A 22,525-nucleotide genomic window follows, 5' to 3' on the forward strand; every position below is an offset into this window, starting at 1 on the left:
ATCCTTCCTTCCCAGTCCCAGAGTCATCCTTCCTTCCCAGTCCCAGAGTCATCCTTCCTTCCCAGTCCCAGAGTCATCCTTCCTTCCCAGTCCCAGAGTCATCCTTCCTTCCCAGTCCCAGAGTCATCCTTCCTTCCCAGTCCCAGAGTCATCCTTCCTTCCCAGTCCCAGAGTCATCCTTCCTTCCCAGTCCCAGAGTCATCCTTCCTTCCCAGTCCCAGAGTCATCCTTCCTTCCCAGTCCCAGAGTCATCCTTCCTTCCCAGTCCCAGAGTCATCCTTCCTTCCCAGTCCCAGAGTCATCCTTCCTTCCCAGTCCCAGAGTCATCCTTCCTTCCCAGTCCCAGAGTCATCCTTCCTTCCCAGTCCCAGAGTCATCCTTCCTTCCCAGTCCCAGAGTCATCCTTCCTTCCCAGTCCCAGAGTCATCCTTCCTTCCCAGTCCCAGAGTCATCCTTCCTTCCCAGTCCCAGAGTCATCCTTCCTTCCCAGTCCCAGAGTCATCCTTCCTTCCCAGTCCCAGAGTCATCCATCCTTCCCAGTCCCAGAGTCATCCATCCTTCCCAGTCCCAGAGTCATCCATCCTTCCCAGTCCCAGAGTCATCCATCCTTCCCAGTCCCAGAGTCATCCATCCTTCCCAGTCCCAGAGTCATCCATCCTTCCCAGTCCCAGAGTCATCCATCCTTCCCAGTCCCAGAGTCATCCATCCTTCCCAGTCCCAGAGTCATCCATCCTTCCCAGTCCCAGAGTCATCCATCCTTCCCAGTCCCAGAGTCATCCATCCTTCCCAGTCCCAGAGTCATCCATCCTTCCCAGTCCCAGAGTCATCCATCCTTCCCAGTCCCAGAGTCATCCATCCTTCCCAGTCCCAGAGTCATCCATCCTTCCCAGTCCCAGAGTCATCCATCCTTCCCAGTCCCAGAGTCATCCATCCTTCCCAGTCCCAGAGTCATCCATCCTTCCCAGTCCCAGAGTCATCCATCCTTCCCAGTCCCAGAGTCATCCATCCTTCCCAGTCCCAGAGTCATCCATCCTTCCCAGTCCCAGAGTCATCCATCCTTCCCAGTCCCAGAGTCATCCATCCTTCCCAGTCCCAGAGTCATCCATCCTTCCCAGTCCCAGAGTCATCCATCCTTCCCAGTCCCAGAGTCATCCATCCTTCCCAGTCCCAGAGTCATCCATCCTTCCCAGTCCCAGAGTCATCCATCCTTCCCAGTCCCAGAGTCATCCATCCTTCCCAGTCCCAGAGTCATCCATCCTTCCCAGTCCCAGAGTCATCCATCCTTCCCAGTCCCAGAGTCATCCATCCTTCCCAGTCCCAGAGTCATCCATCCTTCCCAGTCCCAGTGCTTCCACATCTCTACATTACTATTGGCGGTTCCAGCGTTATGGACGTGACATCTGCAGTCAAAACTTGAAATATAAATTAGCAGAAAATGCGTTTACTTCTAATATATTGAAACGTCTGTTTATACAGACATACTCCCTTATAAAGGAGTCCAGACGTCAGAAAAATATCAGTCTACACATGCGTTTTATATTTAGTATGAGGGAATGACACATGCGTTACGGACGTGACACAAAAAATCTTTAACTTTTAGGTGGTAAAATATGTTTTAGCAATTCTATGAATTCCACTGCGCAAACCAACAGTAATATACCCACCGGAGGAAGAGGGTCGGCTCTCCACAGAACATGATATATTCAGTTTATTTTATTTTTCGTGTTTCGCATTTATGAGGAAGAAACAGTGTTGCGGCCGTGAGCGCTCTGAAAGCGAGACTGCTTTAAAACCTTCACAGAGATCTCAGACAGGCATTAAAGCAGTCAATTTCCTTTTGTATAAATTGTATCTTAATTTTAATCAGTGTTTCATCAACCAATTGCCTGGATTTAATAAATGAGCAGTAAATATAGCAGACAGTATAATCAGGACACGGAGGCGCCGGCGCATCTCATGAATGAACCGAAACTCAGCGTATAAGGTTACTCTCACAGACACACATCTATAGACAGCTTTAAATGTCGACTTCTAAACAGAACAATCCACAGCGAGAGAACACAGACTCTCTGCTTACGTCATGCGTGTGAAGTGTGCGTCTCTCTCCGGCGTGTTCACTGCTGAAGATCCATGAACACGTCACCACCGCCCAATAGTAAGATTATTCTTTGGTGGTCAGTTTATACAGGTTTTCTCTCTCTCTCTCTCTCTCTCTCTCTATATATATATATATATATATATATGTATATGTATATTTGTATGTATATGTGAATATATATATATATATATATATATATATATATATATATATATATATATATATATATATATATATATATAAATATCTTTTTTTTTTATCGATCTCTCTTTTTTTCTCTCGATGCCGCTTTATCTTGGCACGAAGTTCTGGAAAACTGTCAGTGAAGTCCCGATATGCAAATTTGTTTAAATTCATATCTACGTAATCCCCATGACCAAAATTATCCTTTTTTTTTTTACATTAAATATTGAAACAAATAGTTCCCAGTGTTCCTCAGTGTTCAGCCCAGACTCCAGCTCTGCATGTCCCAGGGTTCCTCAGTGTTGAGCCCAGTACAGCCCAGACTCCAGCTTTGCATGTCCCAGTGTTCCTCAGTGTTGAGCCCAGTACAGCCCAGACTCCAGCTCTGCATGTTCCAGGGTTCCTCAGTGTTGAGCCCAGTACAGCCCAGACTCCAGCTCTGCATGTTCCCAGTGTTCCTCAGTGTTGAGCCCAGTACAGCCCAGACTCCAGCTCTGCATGTCCCAGGGTTCCTCAGTGTTGAGCCCAGTACAGCCCAGACTCCAGCTCTGCATGTCCCAGTGTTCCTCAGTGTTGAGCCCAGTACAGCCCAGACTCCAGCTCTGTATGTTCCCAGTGTTCCTCAGTGTTGAGCCCAGTACAGCCCAGACTCCAGCTCTGCATGTCCCAGGGTTCCTCAGTGTTGAGCCCAGTACAGCCCAGACTCCAGCTCTGCATGTCCCAGGGTTCCTCAGTGTTGAGCCCAGTACAGCCCAGACTCCAGCTCTGCATGTCCCAGTGTTCCTCAGTGTTGAGCCCAGTACAGCCCAGACTCCAGCTCTGCATGTTCCCAGTGTTCCTCAGTGTTGAGCCCAGTACAGCCCAGACTCCAGCTCTGCATGTCCCAGTGTTCCTCAGTGTTGAGCCCAGTACAGCCCAGACTCCAGCTCTGCATGTTCCCAGTGTTCCTCAGTGTTGAGCCCAGTACAGCCCAGACTCCAGCTTTGCATGTCCCAGTGTTCCTCAGTGTTGAGCCCAGTACAGCCCAGACTCCAGCTCTGCATGTTCCCAGTGTTCCTCAGTGTTGAGCCCAGTACAGCCCAGACTCCAGCTCTGCATGTCCCAGTGTTCCTCAGTGTTGAGCCCAGTACAGCCCAGACTCCAGCTCTGCATGTCCCAGTGTTCCTCAGTGTTGAGCCCAGTACAGCCCAGACTCCAGCTCTGCATGTCCCAGGGTTCCTCAGTGTTGAGCCCAGTACAGCCCAGACTCCAGCTTTGCATGTCCCAGTGTTCCTCAGTGTTGAGCCCAGTACAGCCCAGACTCCAGCTTTGCATGTCCCAGTGTTCCTCAGTGTTGAGCCCAGTACAGCCCAGACTCCAGCTCTGCATGTTCCCAGTGTTCCTCAGTGTTGAGCCCAGTACAGCCCAGACTCCAGCTCTGCATGTCCCAGGGTTCCTCAGTGTTGAGCCCAGTACAGCCCAGACTCCAGCTCTGCATGTCCCAGGGTTCCTCAGTGTTGAGCCCAGTACAGCCCAGACTCCAGCTTTGCATGTCCCAGTGTTCCTCAGTGTTGAGCCCAGTACAGCCCAGACTCCAGCTCTGCATGTCCCAGTGTTCCTCAGTGTTGAGCCTAGTACAGCCCAGACTCCAGCTCTGCATGTTCCCAGTGTTCCTCAGTGTTGAGCCCAGTACGGCCCAGACTCCAGCTCCAGACTCCAGCTCTGCATGTCCCAGTGTTCCTCAGTGTTGAGCCCAGTACGGCCCAGACTCCAGCTCTGCATGTTCCCAGTGTTCCTCAGTGTTGAGCCCAGTACGGCCCAGACTCCAGCTCTGCATGTTCCCAGTGTTCCTCAGTGTTGAGCCCAGTACGGCCCAGACTCCAGCTCTGCATGTCCCAGTGTTCCTCAGTGTTGAGCCCAGTACAGCCCAGACTCCAGCTCTGCATGTCCCAGTGTTCCTCAGTGTTGAGCCCAGTACAGCCCAGACTCCAGCTCTGCATGTCCCAGTGTTCCTCAGTGTTGAGCCCAGTACGGCCCAGACTCCAGCTCTGCATGTTCCCAGTGTTCCTCAGTGTTGAGCCCAGTACGGCCCAGACTCCAGCTCTGCATGTTCCCAGTGTTCCTCAGTGTTGAGCCCAGTACGGCCCAGACTCCAGCTCTGCATGTTCCCAGTGTTCCTCAGTGTTGAGCCCAGTACGGCCCAGACTCCAGCTCTGCATGTCCCAGTGTTCCTCAGTGTTGAGCCCAGTACGGCCCAGACTCCAGCTCTGCATGTTCCCAGTGTTCCTCAGTGTTGAGCCCAGTACGGCCCAGACTCCAGCTTTGCATGTTCCCAGTGTTCCTCAGTGTTGAGCCCAGTACAGCCCAGACTCCAGCTCTGCATGTCCCAGTGTTCCTCAGTGTTGAGCCCAGTACAGCCCAGACTCCAGCTCTGCATGTCCCAGTGTTCCTCAGTGTTGAGCCCAGTACAGCCCAGACTCCAGCTCTGCATGTCCCAGGGTTCAGTGACAAATTGCAGAATTGCTGTCATGAACGTGGAAGTGGCCCTGCTTGTCCACAGATCAGTGGTGCATGGGAAAAAGGTTTTCCTTCCAAGATGGTTCATGACTATTTATTTTGTTTCGTTATATAGGGCTGGGATTTCGTTATATAGGGCTGGGATTTCGGTGTGCATGAAAAAGCTCCGTGAAGGGTACCTTTTGTTTAAAAGTTCAAGAAGTTGTTTGAAGCCAGGTTTCTCAACAGTACACACAGGAACCTGACCCATGCGTGTGTACTCTGCTACAGCCCTGTTCCGCTTCTCCGCTTCACTTGAGTTTGCTTCATACTTCCTGTGCTGTTCTAATACGGCTGGTAGTGTAGGGTGTGACTGTGTTGTTTTTGTCGCAGGTCGAGTCTCATCTTCTTTCTGGTGCTACAAGAGAATGCCAAACTTTAATAAAATTTTTTTATGTTTTTTAGACCACACTTTTAAAATGACCTGAACTAACTAATCTAAGAACTTAGGTTAATGGTAATAGATATTTGTTAACATTAGTTAACATGAATAAACAATGAGAAATACTTACAAAACATCTTAGTCTTAGATAAAAGTTGAGATTTAAACTAACATTTACTAATACATGTACTAATTAAAATCCAAAGTTCTATCTGTTAATATTTCTTCATTGGACCAGAGCTAACATGATCCGTCGTATTTTTATTACCTACTGTTGTCAAAGATTAAAATATTCTGTAACAAATGCATTGCTCATTGGTCATAAATGCTGGTTAGTACATTAATGTTATTTGATGAACAGGTTTAAACGCAAACGTGCATCACACGCGAAAACAGTGCTCACTGGATCGACGTCAAGTCACCTTTATTCATATAGTGCTGTTAACAATACAGATTGTGTCAAAGCACTTAACAGTATCAAACTGGAGGATAGAGTGTCAGTAATGTATAATAATAATACCAACCTCGAGAAATTCTTTATATAGATCCGGGTGTCGGTCTCTCAGGTGCTTTGCTATATTAGTGGTGTTAGCACCTTTTGTTAGCACTGCTCTGTAGCTTCTCTTGCATATTGGCTTGCTTGTGTCCTTCGGCTTTCCATGTTCATTTGCTTCATATGCAAAATATTTACAGATAGCTCTCCTGCTGTGTTCTTTAGCGACCAAAGCCGGTCACGCTCGCCATCTTTCCGTTCACTTCACTTTTGCTAACCAGAGCGAATGAGACACGTGCAGTGTTTGTCAGCGCGCCTTTGGAGAGAAGTGAAAGTGACAGCTCGGCTAGTATCGATACTTCGGGATATTAGTATTGGTACCGTTCAGATATTTCAGTATCGATATTTATCGAAATATCGATATTTTTGACAACACTAGTGTGCATGCGCTGTATCAGACCACATGTGTGTTTCTGCAGCCCGATCTGCATAAGTGTTTAAAGGAGTCATGACCTAGTATTACCTTGGATACCTACTGCTGTATTATAGTCTTTCAGGCCCTTCTAAAAAAGAAAAGTGGAAAAAAAATAAACACAGAGCTCCTCAGACCCTTATTTCTGAAGGCATTATTGTCTCGCGAGATCTGATGCGATATTTTGGCTGTCGTGGACAGTCATTTTAATAATGCATATGTGGGGCGCGTTGATTGGTGGCAGGAAGGAGGGGGTTGACACCGCAGGTGACGCTTTAGCATATCATTACAAAATGACATCATGGCGCAAATTATGAATGAACCCGACCTGGCCGCGACCGGCTTCCCGGCCAGTGTATAAGTATGAGGCGCCGTTTAGGGCTTAAATCAAACTTCATTCACGCACACATATATGAAACACGCTTGCATACATACTAAGTAGTCACACATACATGTATATGAACTCTCCACGCACATACTCATATGAGACGCGAGCACACACACACAAACTCGCGCACATACTCATATGAGACGCGAGCACACACACACAAACTCGCGCACATACTCATATGAGACGCGAGCACAGCACACACACACACAAACTAGACGGCGCCTCATATATAAGCGTTAGGCAATCAATATACAATAGCCGAATTCATGATGATCTCAGTCATTTGTTGTTTGAAAAGTAACGTTAGCAGCCATTCCCCATGTATACCTCGAAGCTAATACTCCCGCTAGCATACAATAGCCGCATTAGCAGTTAGCTGCTGTTTGTTACACACAGTAGAGCAATAAAAACACATTCTTACTGTTTCAATTGCAGGCAAGTGTCTGATTGTTGAAAATGGACCCTTTTTCCCGAGCTTCGATGCCAACTTCGCCTGATATTGCCTCAAATTTGTGAAGGATTCCGGCGTAAAATGTTTAGTTAGCACAGACACATAATGTTAAGCCAGTGGGAAGGGTTGTAGGAACCGCGTCATTAAAAATGAATTTAATCCACTGGTCCCTGACAGCTTGGTCCGTTCTTGGGAGAGAAAACACATTTACATGTTGATTCTGGCAGTCAACAACAGAGCAACTCAGTGTGCACTACGTTTCTGCTTCTTTCTCGACTGAATATGAGGGGAGGAGGGGCGCCAGGGCCCACTTCCTGCGGCAGGTCTGCGGTGTCCATATATGGTATATCCTGCCCCGTCATGACGTCAAGTCGGGGCTGAAATCAAAATCTTGTATTTGAGTGCGCATGCACGCGCGCTGGTTTATGAACCCTGGGGTAAACGAACGCTTCACTTTTAAATATCGGCTTCCCGGCCAGTGTATAATCGTTAGGCAATCATAACATACATTGATTCTCGTGGAAAAGTGAAAATTGCAGGTCATGACTCCTTTAACATCTGTGTGTGTGTGTGTGTGTGTGTGTGTGTATGTGAAGGGAGAGAGCAAAGATCTTCTGTTCATTCTGACTGCGAAGTACAACGCCTGTATCCTGGAGTACAAGCAGAGCGGAGACAGCATCGACATCATCACCCGCGCGCACGGCAATGTGCAGGTACCACACACACACACACACACACACACACACACACACACACACACACACACACACACACACACACACACACACACACCTGTGCAGACGCTTCCTCAGCCCGACACACACACACACACACACACACACACAAACAAACAAACAAACAAACAAACAAACAAACACACATACACACACACTCACAGACACACACCTGTGCAGACACTTCCTCAGCCCGACACACACACACACACACACTCTCTCACACACACTCTCTCACACACACACACACACACACACACACACACAAACAAACACACATACATACACTCACACTCAAACACACACACTATCACTCACACGCACACACTCTCACACAAACACACACTCTCACACAAACACACGCACACACACACACACACTCTCACACACAAATACTCTCTCACACACACACCTGTGTTTCCCAGGACCGCATCGGCCGCCCGTCGGAGACCGGGATCATCGGGATCGTGGACCCGGAGTGCCGTATGATCGGCTTGCGTCTGTACGACGGGCTGTTCAAGGTGATTCCCCTCGACCGCGAGAACCGAGAGCTCAAGGCCTTCAACATCCGGCTGGAGGAGCTGCAGGTCATCGACGTCCAGTTCCTGTACGCCTGCCCCGCGCCCACCGTCTGCTTCATATACCAGGTGTGTGTGTGTGTTCATGCTAGGGCTGTAACTATACACCAAACTCACGATTTGGTTTGTATCGCGATTTTTGACCCACGATTCGATACTAACCCTTCCTCAACCTTTCCTCAACCCTTCCTCAACCTTAGCCTTTGTTTTCTCCAGAAGTTTTGGTAGCACATTTTGAGTGAAATGCGCCCGGCTTGGTAATGCGTAACGGGGCTCGAGCACACTGAGCAAATACTTGAACCCCTCGTTTTCAACAACCGAAAAGGGGGCATATGCTGACGCGGTGCTGACGCGGTCATGTAACTCGTAAGGGTGCGCTGCCATTAAAGCACCTAAAAGCTGTCACAGAGAACCGGCAAAAGTAATGATTATGAATAATGTTAAATATAGCAGGAGACATTTGAATTGTTTATTAATAAACAAGTGTTTTCTGTGTCAGTGTCAGCTGCATAGATGAAGTTGTCGATGCTGACTCGCGATCTTCAGTAGTGAATGCGCCAGAGAGAAATGCACATTTTATACGGATGACGTAAGCAGAGAGTCTGTTTTCTCTCGTTGTGGATTGTTCTGTTTATAAGTCGACATTTAAAGCTTTCTATAGATGTATGTGTCAGGTCTGTGGGGTGAGCATAAGGGTTAGGGTTAGGTGAGTTTCGGTTCATTCATGAGACGCGCTCCAGTACATGCGCCGGCGCCTCCGTGTCCTGATTATATTGCCTGCTATATTTACTGCTTATTTATTAAATCCAGGCAATTGGTTGATGAAACAATGATTAAAATTAAGATGCAATTAATACAAAACGAAATTCATTTTAAAGACAGGCTTTCTGTTTGAGGTCTCTGTGAACGTTTTAAAGCAGTCTAGTGCCGCTTTCAGAGCGCTCACGTCCATAGCATTGTTTTTAATCATAAATGCGAACATGTAAAGTAAAATAAAATAAAATGAATATTAGGGGTGTAAATCGGACAGTTCATCACGATTCGATACGATATCGATTCTCTCAGCCAGCGATACGATATTTTCCGATACTTCAAAAAATTCCACGATACGATTCGATTCGATTAGATTCAGGGCTATATCGATCGATTAATCGATATTTAGATATTATGTTCACACAACCAGTTACATTTTTATTAACTCACAAATGCAATCAAAATATATAACATGAACGTTTAATTAAACTCTTTGAAAATTGCACACATTTTTGGGACATTTATAACAGAAGAGGTCATTTGCAAGTACTCCGTTCTTGTTAATTTTCATAAATCATGTTTTTTATTATTATTGTGCATCCAAGTAATATCAATCAAACTGCAGCTGGGTTGTTTTGATTAATAATAATAATAACTTAAAAAATACAGGTAAATTACAAAATTAAAGTTAATTGAAAGTATGCTTTAATATGTTAAAAACATTTTTTTTTTTTTTTAGCAGAGCAGATACATTCACATTTTATCTTTCTGAGTCAAACAAAACCAAGTAATTGCTATGATAAATAATACAACACTCGTTAATCTTCATAACGTTAATCTCCTCAGCTGACATAGACGCCTAACAAACTTTATTGTTGTGATTAACGTACACGCAGTACAGAGAGCTTTTCCCTCACCAAAACGAGCTGCTTTAGTAAGGTTCCGTGAAAATGTTTCAGGTTTTATTTTCCTTTTACGCCCTGAAGAAGATATCACGAGTTCACTTTTAGTCAGCTTTGACGAAACTCCTCTCTTAGCCAGCGCGTCTTTTCAAAGTGACATCTGACCTGAATACTGCGCGCTGAGTCGCTAAAACGGACTTATCGTGTTGTGTTCACCAACAAGGGTGCGAGTGCTTGTCTTTTTCTGCTGTAAAACATGAACTCGCGATGCCTTGACAGCGGACAATACCGGCTTTTGTGAAAAAAAACTTGTTTAGGGTTTAGTCAGTCTTGTCAGGCGTCTTTTTCAGATGAGGAGATTAACGTTACACACCGGCAGGCGGTTGGTGAGTAAACGAAAATGTGCGCTTTGGCGGAAGGATGTTAGCTACGTGAGAATGTGGAGAGTGTCAAAATAAAGGTGTATATCGATATTTTAAGTGTGGAATCGATGCATCGTATCGTTAGACGTTATATCGATGCATCGATCCATATCGATGTATCGTTACACCCCTAATGAATATTTAATGTTCTGTGGAGAGCCAACCCTTCTTCATCCGGATGGTATATTACTTTTGGTTTGCACAGTGGAATTCACAGAATTACTAAAAAATATTTTGCCACCTAAAAGTTAAAGATTTGTGTCACGTCCGCATGTGTCTTTCCCTCTCATTAAATATAAAACGCGTGTGTAGACTGATCATTTTCTAATGTCTGTTTTATAATGTTAACTTTAAATAATACTAATAGTAATGTAAAGCTGTGGTAGCATTGGATCTGGACGGGAAGGATAACTCTGGGAGTGGGAAGTGTCGCGATTCTGCCTCCTCACACCGCGACACAGCTCATCGTGTGTGTGTGTGTGTTCCAGGACCCTCAGGGCCGACACGTGAAGACTTACGAGGTGTCTCTGCGAGAGAAGGAGTTCAACAAGGGCCCCTGGAAGCAGGAGAACGTGGAGGCCGAGGCTTCGATGGTCATTCCAGGTGAGATGCGCTAACTAGCGCTCGATTAGCTTCTCCAGTGCTGACGAAACATCTACGGTTGCCTAGCGTAACCTTGGTTCCTTGAGAGGAGCGAACGACACCGCGTCACTGCTAGCTGGTGCTACGGGAACTATGAAATCCTGCCGTGTTGATAGCGAAGGTCCAGATCGGCAGCAAGCCGTTGACCTAGCTAAAGAACTCCATGCAACGGAGACCCATAAGCTCAGCAGCATAGCGGCTATACGAGCTAGTTGCAGAAGCGTGGGCCACTGCAGACACGTCGCAGTACTGACGCCGGCGCTGTAATGAACACAACACACGCGCGGTAACAGCATGCGGAGCAGAAGTACTGGTGCCATTACACACAACACACGCACTGCCAGGAACATCCCGCTTATAACAGCCATAGCAACATGCTAGGTGCCTATAGCCCACCTGGCACAGGTTTTCCGCAAGGGTTACTACCTGTGTGGGAGAAACCATAAATGATGACCGATTCCTTGTCTGTGCTTTACACCCTGAGTGTGTACAACAGCACTGCGCACAGATATAACCACGAGGGTTAGCATCCGCGCAGGAGGTGGCAGTGTGTGTGCCTGTAACACCTAAACGACCTAGCTGAACACCACTAGCAGTGTCGAAACTACTGTCGTACGTGTCACATGACCTGAATGACATCCACTTTGTATTGTAGATGGGGCGGCAGTGGCTCAGTGGTTCATGTAGGTTGTCTACAAACCGAAAGGTTGGTGGTTCAATCCCCGGTTCCACCTGACCAAGTGTCGAGGTGTCCATGAGCAAGACACCTAACCCCAGCTGCTCCCGACGAGCTGGATGGCGCCTTGCATGGCTGACACCGCCGTCGGTGTATGAATGAGTGAGTGAATGGGTGAATGTGAGGCTATATGTACAGCGCTTTGGTGGCCATAGGTCTGTGAAAGCGCTATATAAATGCAGTCCATATACACTCACCTATTATTAGGAACACCTGTTCAGTTTCTCATTAATGCAATTATCTAATCAACCAATCACATGGCAGTTGCTTCAATGCATTTAGGGGTGTGGTCCTGGTCAAGACAATCTCCTGAACTCCAAACTGAATGTCAGAATGGGAAAGAAAGGTGATTTTAAGCAATTTTGAGCATGGCATGGTTGTTGGTGCCAGACGGGCCGGTCTGAGTATTTCACAATCTGCTCAGTTACTGGGATTTTCACGCACAACCATTTCTAGGGTTTACGAAGAATGGTGTGAAAAGGGAAAAACATCCAGTATGCGGCAGTCCTGTGGGCGAAAATGCCTTGTTGATGCTAGAGGTCAGAGGAGAATGAGCCGACTGATTCAAGCTGATAGAAGAGCAACTTTGACTGAAATAACCACTCGTTACAACAGAGGTATGCAGCAAAGCATTTGTGAAGCCACAACACGCACAACCTTGAGGCGGATGGGCTACAACAGCAGAAGACCCCACCGGGTACCACTCATCTCCACTACAAATAGGAAAAAGAGGCTACAATTTGCACAAGCTCACCAAAATTGGACAGTTGAAGACTGGAAAAATGTTGCCTGGTCTGATGAGTCTCGATTTCTGTTGAGACATTCAGATGGTAGAGTCAGAATTTGGCGTAAACAGAATGAGAACATGGATCCATCATGTCTTGTTACCACTGTGCAGGCTGGTGGTGGTGGTGTAATGGTGTGGGGGATGTTTTCTTGGCACACTTTAGGCCCCCTAGTGCCAATTGGGCATCGTTTAAATGCCACGGCCTACCTGAGCATTGTTTCTGACCATGTCCATCCCTTTATGACCACCATGTACCCATCCTCTGATGGCTACTTCCAGCAGGATAATGCACCATGTCACAAAGCTCGAATCATTTCAAATTGGTTTCTTGAACATGACAATGAGTTCACTGTACTAAAATGGCCCCCACAGTCACCAGATCTCAACCCAATAGAGCATCTTTGGAATGTGGTGGAACGGGAGCTTCGTGCCCTGGATGTGCATCCCACAAATCTCCATCAACTGCAAGATGCTATCCTATCAATATGGGCCAACATTTCTAAAGAATGCTTTCAGCACCTTGTTGAATCAATGCCACGTAGAATTAAGGCAGTTCTGAAGGCGAAAGGGGGTCAAACACAGTATTAGTATGGTGTTCCTAATAATCCTTTAGGTGAGTGTAATCCTCTTGCAAGGCGAATCCCGATGCGAGCGGAGACATTAATCACAGAACTGAGCAGAGTCCAGCATGTGGCTAATCACTCTCCCTCGTGCCGTTCAACCCCATCAGACTCTCGTTCGTCTTCCAAACACAAATGAAGATATTTGTGATGAAATCTGAGAGCCGGCTCACTCCTCCATAGACTTCTCTGTAATCGAAACTTGTTAGTAAAGTTAGTAAAAGATCATGTTTAAAATAGTCCAAGTGACTACAGTGGCTCAACCTTAAGTTTACCAAGCGACGAGAATACTTTTGGTGCGCAAAAATAACAACTTTATTCAACTGTTCATTTGGACTATTTTAACGATGTCTTTACTAAGTCATGATAGTCTTATGGGGTGTGAACAACATGAGGGTGAGTAATTACTGACAGAATTTTCATTTCTGGGTGAAATAACCCTTGAAGGTCCTGTCGTTCGTTCAGACTCGCGCAGCGCTAGCAGAAGCGTCGCGGTCCAGGAGGCGTCTTGAGGAAAGCATGTCGTACTCGCCGGAACGCTACAGAGGAGCAGCAATCCTTCTGGGCAGACCCTGAGGAGCGCGTACGCTAACGGCGAGCTGGCTTCCCGTAGCTGAAGGAAAAGACTCTTGAGGCGGCACCCTCTAGTGTGTGGGAGCACGCCTCTATTCGCACGCTTGAACGCCATTGGCCATCTCGCCCGTGAGATTTCATAAGGCTTCAGCAGATCTGGAGAGGAGGGATAACCCCTAACGGGACGCAGTGTCAGAGACCCATCATCAGAAACGCTGAATTATAACATTCACAACGGTAAGGGACAGCAAGGGACAGTAGCGGACAGTAAGGGACAGCAAGGGACAGTAGCGGACAGCAAGGGACAGTAGCGGACAGTAAGGGACAGTAGCGGACAGCAAGGGACAGTAACGGACAGTAGCGGACAGCAAGGGACAGTAGCGGACAGCAAGGGACAGTAACGGACAGTAGCGGACAGCAAGGGACAGTAGCGGACAGCAAGGGACAGTAGCGGACAGTAAGGGACAGTAGCGGACAGCAAGGGACAGTAAGGGACAGTAACGGACAGCAAGGGACAGTAGCGGACAGCAAGGGACAGTAACGGACAGTAGCGGACAGCAAGGGACAGTAACGGACAGTAGCGGACAGCAAGGGACAGTAGCGGACAGCAAGGGACAGTAGCGGACAGTAAGGGACAGTAGCGGACAGTAAGGGACTGTAACGGACAGTAGCAGACAGTAAGGGACCGTAACGGACAGTAGCGGACAGTAAGGGACAGTAGCGGACAGTAACGGACAGTAGCGGACAGTAAGGGACAGCAGCGGACAGCAAGGGACAGTAGCGGGCAGCAAGGGACAGTAGCGGACAGTAAGGGACAGTAGCGGACAGCAAGGGACAGTAGCGGGCAGCAAGGGACAGTAGCGGACAGTAAGGGACAGTAGCGGACAGCAAGGGACAGTAGCGGGCAGCAAGGGACAGTAGCGGACAGTAAGGGACTGTAACGGACAGTAGCGGACTGTAAGGGACCGTAACGGACAGTAGCGGACAGTAAGGGACAGTAGCGGACAGTAACGAACAGTAGCGGACAGTAAGGGACAGCAGCGGACAGCAAGGGACAGTAGCGGACAGCAAGGGACAGTAGCGGACAGTAGCGGACAGTAAGGGACAGTAGCGGACAGCAAGGGACAGTAGCGGACAGCAAGGGACAGTAGCGGACAGCAAGGGACAGTAGCGGACAGCAAGGGACAGTAGCGGACAGTAAGGGACAGTAGCGGACAGCAGCGGACAGCAAGGGACAGTAGCGGACAGCAAGGGACAGTAGCGGGCAGCAAGGGACAGTAGCGGACAGTAAGGGATTGTAACGGACAGTAAGGGACAGTAGCGGACAGCAAGGGACAGTAGCGGACAGCAAGGGACAGTAGCGGACAGCAAGGGACAGTAGCGGACAGTAAGGGACAGTAGCGGGCAGCAAGGGACAGTAGCGGACAGCAAGGGACAGTAGCGGACAGTAAGGGACAGTAGCGGACAGTAAGGGACAGTAGCGGACAGCAAGGGACAGTAGCGGACAGCAAGGGACAGTAGCGGACAGCAAGGGACAGCAGCGGACAGCAAGGGACAGTAGCGGACAGTAAGGGACAGTAAGGAACTGTAACGGACAGTAGCGGACAGTAGCGGACAGTAAGGGACAGTAGCGGACAGTAAGGGACAGTAGCGGACAGCAAGGGACAGTAGCGGACAGCAAGGGACAGTAGCGGACAGTAAGGGACAGTAGCGGGCAGCAAGGGACAGTAGCGGACAGCAAGGGACAGTAGCGGACAGCAAGGGACAGTAGCGGACAGCAAGGGACAGCAGCGGACAGCAAGGGACAGTAGCGGACAGTAAGGGACAGTAAGGAACTGTAACGGACAGTAGCGGACAGTAGCGGACAGTAAGGGACAGTAGCGGACAGTAAGGGACAGTAGCGGGCAGCAAGGGACAGTAGCGGACAGTAAGGGACTGTAACGGACAGTAGCGGACAGTAAGGGACAGTAGCGGACAGTAAGGGACAGTAGCGGGCAGCAAGGGACAGTAGCGGACAGCAAGGGACAGTAGCGGACAGCAAGGGACAGTAGCGGACAGTAAGGGACAGTAGCGGGCAGCAAGGGACAGTAGCGGACAGCAAGGGACAGTAGCGGGCAGCAAGGGACAGTAGCGGACAGCAAGGGACAGTAGCGGACAGCAAGGGACAGTAGCGGACAGCAAGGGACAGTAGCGGGCAGCAAGGGACAGTAGCGGACAGCAAGGGACAGTAGCGGACAGTAAGGGACTGTAACGGACAGTAGCGGACAGTAAGGGACAGTAGCGGACAGTAAGGGACAGAAAGGGACAGTAGCGGACAGCAAGGGACAGTAGTGGACAGCAAGGGACAGTAGCGGACAGCAAGGGACAGTAGCGGACAGTAAGGGACAGTAGCGGGCAGCAAGGGACAGTAGCGGACAGCAAGGGACAGTAGCGGACAGCAAGGGACAGTAGCGGACAGTAAGGGACAGTAGCGGGCAGCAAGGGACAGTAGCGGACAGTAAGGGACAGTAGCGGGCAGCAAGGGACAGTAGCGGACAGCAAGGGACAGTAGCGGACAGCAAGGGACAGTAGCGGGCAGCAAGGGACAGTAGCGGACAGCAAGGGACAGTAGCGGACAGTAAGGGACTGTAACGGACAGTAGCGGACAGTAAGGGACAGTAGCGGACAGTAAGGGACAGAAAGGGACAGTAGCGGACAGCAAGGGACAGTAGTGGACAGCAAGGGACAGTAGCGGACAGTAAGGGACAGTAGCGGACAGCAAGGGACAGTAGCGGACAGCAAGGGACAGCAAGGGACAGTAGCGGACAGCAAGGGACAGTAACGGACAGTAGCGGACAGTAAGGGACAGTAGCGGACAGCAAGGGACAGTAGCGGACAGCAAGGGACAGTAGCGGACAGTAAGGGACAGCAAGGGACAGTAGCGGACAGCAAGGGACAGTAGCGGACAGTAAGGGACTGTAACGGACAGTAGCGGACAGTAAGGGACAGTAGCGGACAGTAAGGGACAGAAAGGGACAGTAGCGGACAGCAAGGGACAGTAGTGGACAGCAAGGGACAGTAGCGGACAGTAAGGGACAGTAGCGGACAGCAAGGGACAGTAGCGGACAGCAAGGGACAGCAAGGGACAGTAGCGGACAGCAAGGGACAGCAAGGGACAGTAGCGGACAGTAAGGGACAGTAGCGGACAGCAAGGGACAGTAGCGGACAGCAAGGGACAGTAGCGGACAGTAAGGGACAGCAAGGGACAGTAGCGGACAGCAAGGGACAGTAGCGGACAGTAAGGGACAGCAAGGGACTGTAGCGGACAGTAAGGGACAGTAAGGGACAGTAGCGGACAGTAAGGGACAGCAAGGGACAGTAGCGGACAGTAAGGGACAGCAAGGGACAGTAGCAGACAGTAAGGGACAGCAAGGGACAGTAGCGGACAGCAAGGGACAGTAGCGGACAGTAAGGGACAGCAGGGGACAGTAGCGGACAGTAAGGGACAGTAAGGGAAAGTAAGGGACAGTAGCGGACAGTAACGGACAGTAAGGGACAGCAAGGGACAGTAGCGGACAGTAAGGGACAGCAAGGGACAGTAGCAGACAGTAAGGGACAGCAAGGGACAGTAGCGGACAGTAAGGGACAGCAAGGGACAGTAGCGGACAGCAAGGGACAGTAGCGGACAGTAAGGGACAGCAAGGGACAGTAGCGGACAGCAAGGGACAGTAGCGGACAGTAAGGGACAGTAGTGGACAGTAAGGGACAGTAGCAGACAGTAAGGGACAGCAAGGGACAGTAGCGGACAGCAAGGGACAGTAGCGGACAGTAAGGGACAGTAGCGGACAGCAAGGGACAGTAGCGGACAGTAAGGGACAGTAGCGGACAGCAAGGGACAGTAAGGGACAGCAAGGGACAGTAGTGGACAGCAAGGGACAGTAGCGGACAGTAAGGGACAGCAAGGGACAGTAGCGGACAGTAGTGGACAGCAAGGGACAGTAGCGGACAGTAAGGGACAGCAAGGGACAGTAGCTGACAGTAAGGGACAGCAAGGGACAGTAGCAGACAGTAAGGGACAGCAAGGGACAGTAGCGGACAGTAAGGGACAGTAGCGGACAGTAAGGGACAGCAAGGGACAGTAGCGGACAGTAAGGGACAGCAGGGGACAGTAGCGGACAGTAAGGGACAGTAGCGGACAGTAAGGGACAGCAAGGGACAGTAGCGGACAGCAAGGGACAGTAGCGGACAGCAAGGGACAGTACGCTGAAGCAGGATCGAGCTGGTCTCATATAATCATGTTGAGTCATCTCAGTTTAACCCTAAACACACTGATTTATTATCAGCACAGATATTTCATGGAGGAAAGCATTTCAACAAGCTTTTGAAATCTGACCTTGTTAAAATGTGTTCTTAACTAGCTGTTATTGATCGGTCAGTCATTAACGATTGAGATTGACTGTTTTGAACCGGATGATTTTTACAGCCAAAACTGATCCATACATCATAACCCAAACCCAAACCCAAACCCATTTCTGAAGCTCTTGCAGTTCATCCGTCAGAACCATTTAGGGTTAGGGCCAGTCATATCTGAGCCAGCTCCTTTTAGACTCCAAGGCACTTAATTGTCCTTAACAATATTCAAAGATCTCCAGTTGTTTGTGGTTTTCTGGATAAGGATTTTTACAATTATGTTTTACTCCCAATTTCTTCCTGATAAAATGTTTCAGAGCTTGTTAAGATTTATTTAATTTTTTCTTTAAGACTCGTCATAACATTTTAAAGTCTTTGGTTATCTGTGGTGAACTGCTAGTCTGTCAGACTTGTGTAATTAATGATCGTCTGTGTGTTTAGAACACTGTAGCTTTAACGAACCGCATCTAAAGTGTGTGTGTGTGTGTGTGTGTGTGTGTGTTGCAGTGCCGGAGCCGTTTGGCGGCGCTATAATCATCGGACAGGAGTCCATCACGTATCACAACGGGGACAAATACTTCGCCATCGCTCCTCCCACCATCAAGGTTTGACCATCTCTGTGTTTCAGGCTGTGGTGTGTATGAGTGTGTGTGTGTGGGGTGTAAAGTGTGTGTTGTGTGTGAACCCACAGCAGAGCACCATCGTGTGCCATAACCGCGTGGACCCGAACGGATCCCGGTTCCTGCTGGGCGATATGGAGGGCCGACTGTTCATGCTCTTACTGGAGAAGGAGGAGCTGATGGACGGAGCAGTGGTGCTGAAAGACCTGCGGGTGGAGCTGCTGGGAGAGGTGACACACTCACACACACACACACACACACACACACACACACAGGACGGAGCAGTGGTGCTGAAAGACCTGCGGGTGGAGCTGCTGGGAGAGGTGACACACTCACTCACACACACACACACACACACACACACACACACACACACACAGGACGGAGCAGTGGTGCTGAAAGACCTGCGGGTGGAGCTGCTGGGAGAGGTGACACACTCTCTCACACACACACACACACACACACACTCTCACACACACACACACACACACACACACACTCTCACACACACACTCACACACACACACACACACACACACACACTCTCACTCACAATGACCTCTGCTCGTGCTCTGTGTTCCACACTCTGATGGACGTCTGTGTTGCTGTAATCAGTGGTGGAACGGATCACAAAATTCACTGTTCGGATCATTTACGGTTTTTGAGTCTCGGATCAGCAAAAAAAATAAAAGTGTGTGTGTATATAGTATATATGGGGGAGGATGTAACTTTGCTTTTCATTTATTACTTAAAGCTCACTTGAAGTTCTTCGATTATACCACATCTAACCCTACTAGCCTAACTGATGAAAGCAGAATACTAAATAAACTAAATAACAAAGTTACAAAGTCTAACAATATTATTCAGGTACAGAAATTAATAATTAAGCATACATGTAAAATTACACTTTATTCACTGTACTAAGTACTAGTACTTGTACTAAATGTTACGCTCTTAGATGTTAGAAAAACATCCCTATTATCTCTAGCCTTGGCTACCGTATATAGACCGCCTGGGCCTTACGCTGATTTCCTAAAAGAGTTTGCAGATTTTCTCTCAGACCTATTGGTTAATGTCGATAAAGCATTAATTGTTGGAGATTTTAACATACACGTAGATAATTCAAATGATGCGCTAGGGGCTGCGTTTACAGATTTATTAAACTCCTTTGGGGTCAAGCAAAACGTCACCGGACCAACTCATCGTCTTAATCATACACTCGATTTAATTATATCACATGGAACCGATCCAACCGATATAGATATCATTCCACAAAGTGATGATGTCACTGACCATTACATGGTAACTTGCATATTACGTACTCCTGTAATATATCATGCTGCGCCGCGTTATCGACCAGGCAGAACAATCCTTCCATCCACCATAGATAATTTTTCAAATTGCTTATCTGATCTGTCTCAGCTGCTCAGTGAACCCAAACAAACAGATGAATTAGAAGAACTAACTAGCACTATGAGCACCATTCTCTCTGGAACATTGGATATTGTTGCACCCATTAGATTAAAAAAGGTCAGAGAGAAAATTAAAGCACCCTGGTACAACAGTACTACGCATGTTCTAAAGAGAGAAACCCGTAATTTAGAGCGTAGATGGAAACAAACTAATTTAGAGGTCTTTAGAATCGCGTGGAAAGACAGTATGTCACGTTATAAAAAGGCCCTAAAAGCGGCCAGGGCTGAGCACCTCCGCAAACTAATAGAAAATAACCAAAATAATCCAAGGTTTTTATTTAACACCGTGGCTAGACTAACAAATAAACAGATGTCTCCTGAACAAAATATCCTGTTACAGTTTAGTAGTAATGATTTCATGAACTTCTTCACTGAGAAAATAGAAAACATCAGAACCACAATTGTAAACGTTCAATCTTCAATCGCGCCTTATAATTCAGCCTCAATTATCACCCCTCAAGAACAATTACAGTGCTTTACAGCTATAGAACAAAAAGAGTTAAACTTATCACTTCATCTAAAACAACAACATGTTTATTAGATCCTATACCAACTAAACTACTGAAAGAAGTGTTACCTGTAGTGGAAGAGCCTCTCCTCAATATTATTAACTCATCTTTATCTTTAGGTCATGTTCCAAGAACATTTAAACTGGCAGTTATAAAACCACTCATTAAGAAACCACAATTAGATCATAATAATCTAGCAAATTATAGACCCATTTCAAATCTACCTTTTATGTCTAAAATACTAGAAAAAGTTGTGTCTGCCCAACTGGGCTCTTTCTTGCAAGAAAATGACATCTATGAAAAGTTTCAGTCTGGATTCAGGCCGCATCATAGCACTGAAACTGCGCTCGTTAAAATCACAAATGATTTACTCTTAGCTTCTGACCAAGGCTGTATCTCAATACTAGTTTTACTTGATCTTAGTGCTGCGTTTGATACTATAGATCACACAATACTCTTAGATCGACTACAAAATTATACTGGTGTTCAAGGACAAGCATTAAGCTGGTTCAGATCATACTTATCAGACCGCTACCATTTTGTCTATTTAAATGGAGAAAAATCGATCATAACTCCAGTAAACTATGGAGTGCCGCAGGGATCTGTGTTAGGCCCTCTGTTATTCTCAATATACTGTATATGCTGCCACTTGGAAATATTATAAGGAAACATTTTTATTCATTTTTATACATTCAATAGTTTCCATTGTTATGCTGATGACACTCAAATCTATATTTCATCACGGCCGGATGAAAACGCTAAATTATCCAAATTGACAGAGTGTGTTAAAGATATAAAAGATTGGATGACGCGTAATTTTCTTTTATTAAATCCAGACAAGACAGAGGTACTAATCATCGGTTCAAAAAACCGCCCACAAAACCTCTCACAATACAACTTTAACATCGTAGGATGTCCTGTTACTTTATCCTCTACAGTAAAAGACCTGGGTGTTATACTAGACTGCAACCTGTCTTTTGAAAATCATATTTCATATGTTACAAAAACAGCCTTTTTCCACCTTAGAAACATTGCTAAGCTACGCAACATGCTATCAGTTTCTGATGCAGAAAAGCTAGTTCATGCATTCATGACCTCGAGACTAGATTACTGTAATGCTTTATTAGCTGGTTGTCCTGCAACCTCAATAAACAAGCTACAGTTAGTTCAAAATGCCGCCGCCAGAGTTCTTACTAGATCAAGAAAATATGATCATATAACACCAATTTTATCATCACTACATTGGTTACCTATAAAGTTCCGTATTAATTACAAGGTATTGCTACTGACTTATAAAGCCCTAAACGGCTTAGCTCCAGTCTATTTAACGGATCTTCTATCGCCCTATAATCCATCGCGCTCTTTAAGATCACTAAATTCGAGGCTTTTGGTCATACCTAGGATATCCAGATCCACCAAAGGAGGGAGAGCATTTTCACATTTAGCTCCAAAACTCTGAAATAGCCTTCCTGATACTGTTCGTTGCTCAGACTCGCTCTCCCAGTTTAAAACTAGATTAAAAGTATTATATGAATGCCTGGCTGAAGAGATGCGTCTTTAATCTTACAGTTCAAACTACAATCCGGCCTCTAGTTCATAAACGCCAGAGGAGAACTGGCCCCGACTGAGCCTGGGTTCTCCCTAGGTTTTTTTTTTCTCCATTAGGTCACCTGATGGAGTTTTTCGGTTCCTTGCCACTGTTGCCTTTGGCTTGCTCATTTGGGATATTTTGGGGATATTTAATTATATTTTATCAATCAATAAATTCCACTAGAAACAAACC

At 47.3% G+C, this 22,525-nt stretch overlaps 1 protein-coding gene across 1 annotated transcript in view; it reads left to right on the forward strand.

Moving 5' to 3' along the window:
• Positions 1 to 22,525, forward strand: part of ddb1 (damage-specific DNA binding protein 1) — a 96,005-nt gene that overhangs the window by 14,000 nt on the left and 59,480 nt on the right. The window contains exons 3-7 of the mRNA XM_079873405.1: positions 7,602 to 7,718; positions 8,165 to 8,386; positions 10,883 to 10,997; positions 18,649 to 18,746; positions 18,833 to 18,991. Coding sequence (XP_079729531.1) covers positions 7,602 to 7,718; positions 8,165 to 8,386; positions 10,883 to 10,997; positions 18,649 to 18,746; positions 18,833 to 18,991 — 711 coding nt within the window. The remainder of the gene's footprint in view (positions 1 to 7,601; positions 7,719 to 8,164; positions 8,387 to 10,882; positions 10,998 to 18,648; positions 18,747 to 18,832; positions 18,992 to 22,525) is intronic.

This window comes from Squalius cephalus (genome assembly GCF_949319135.1).
Source record: "Squalius cephalus genome assembly, chromosome: 6".
Classification (NCBI taxonomy): domain Eukaryota; kingdom Metazoa; phylum Chordata; class Actinopteri; order Cypriniformes; family Leuciscidae; genus Squalius; species Squalius cephalus.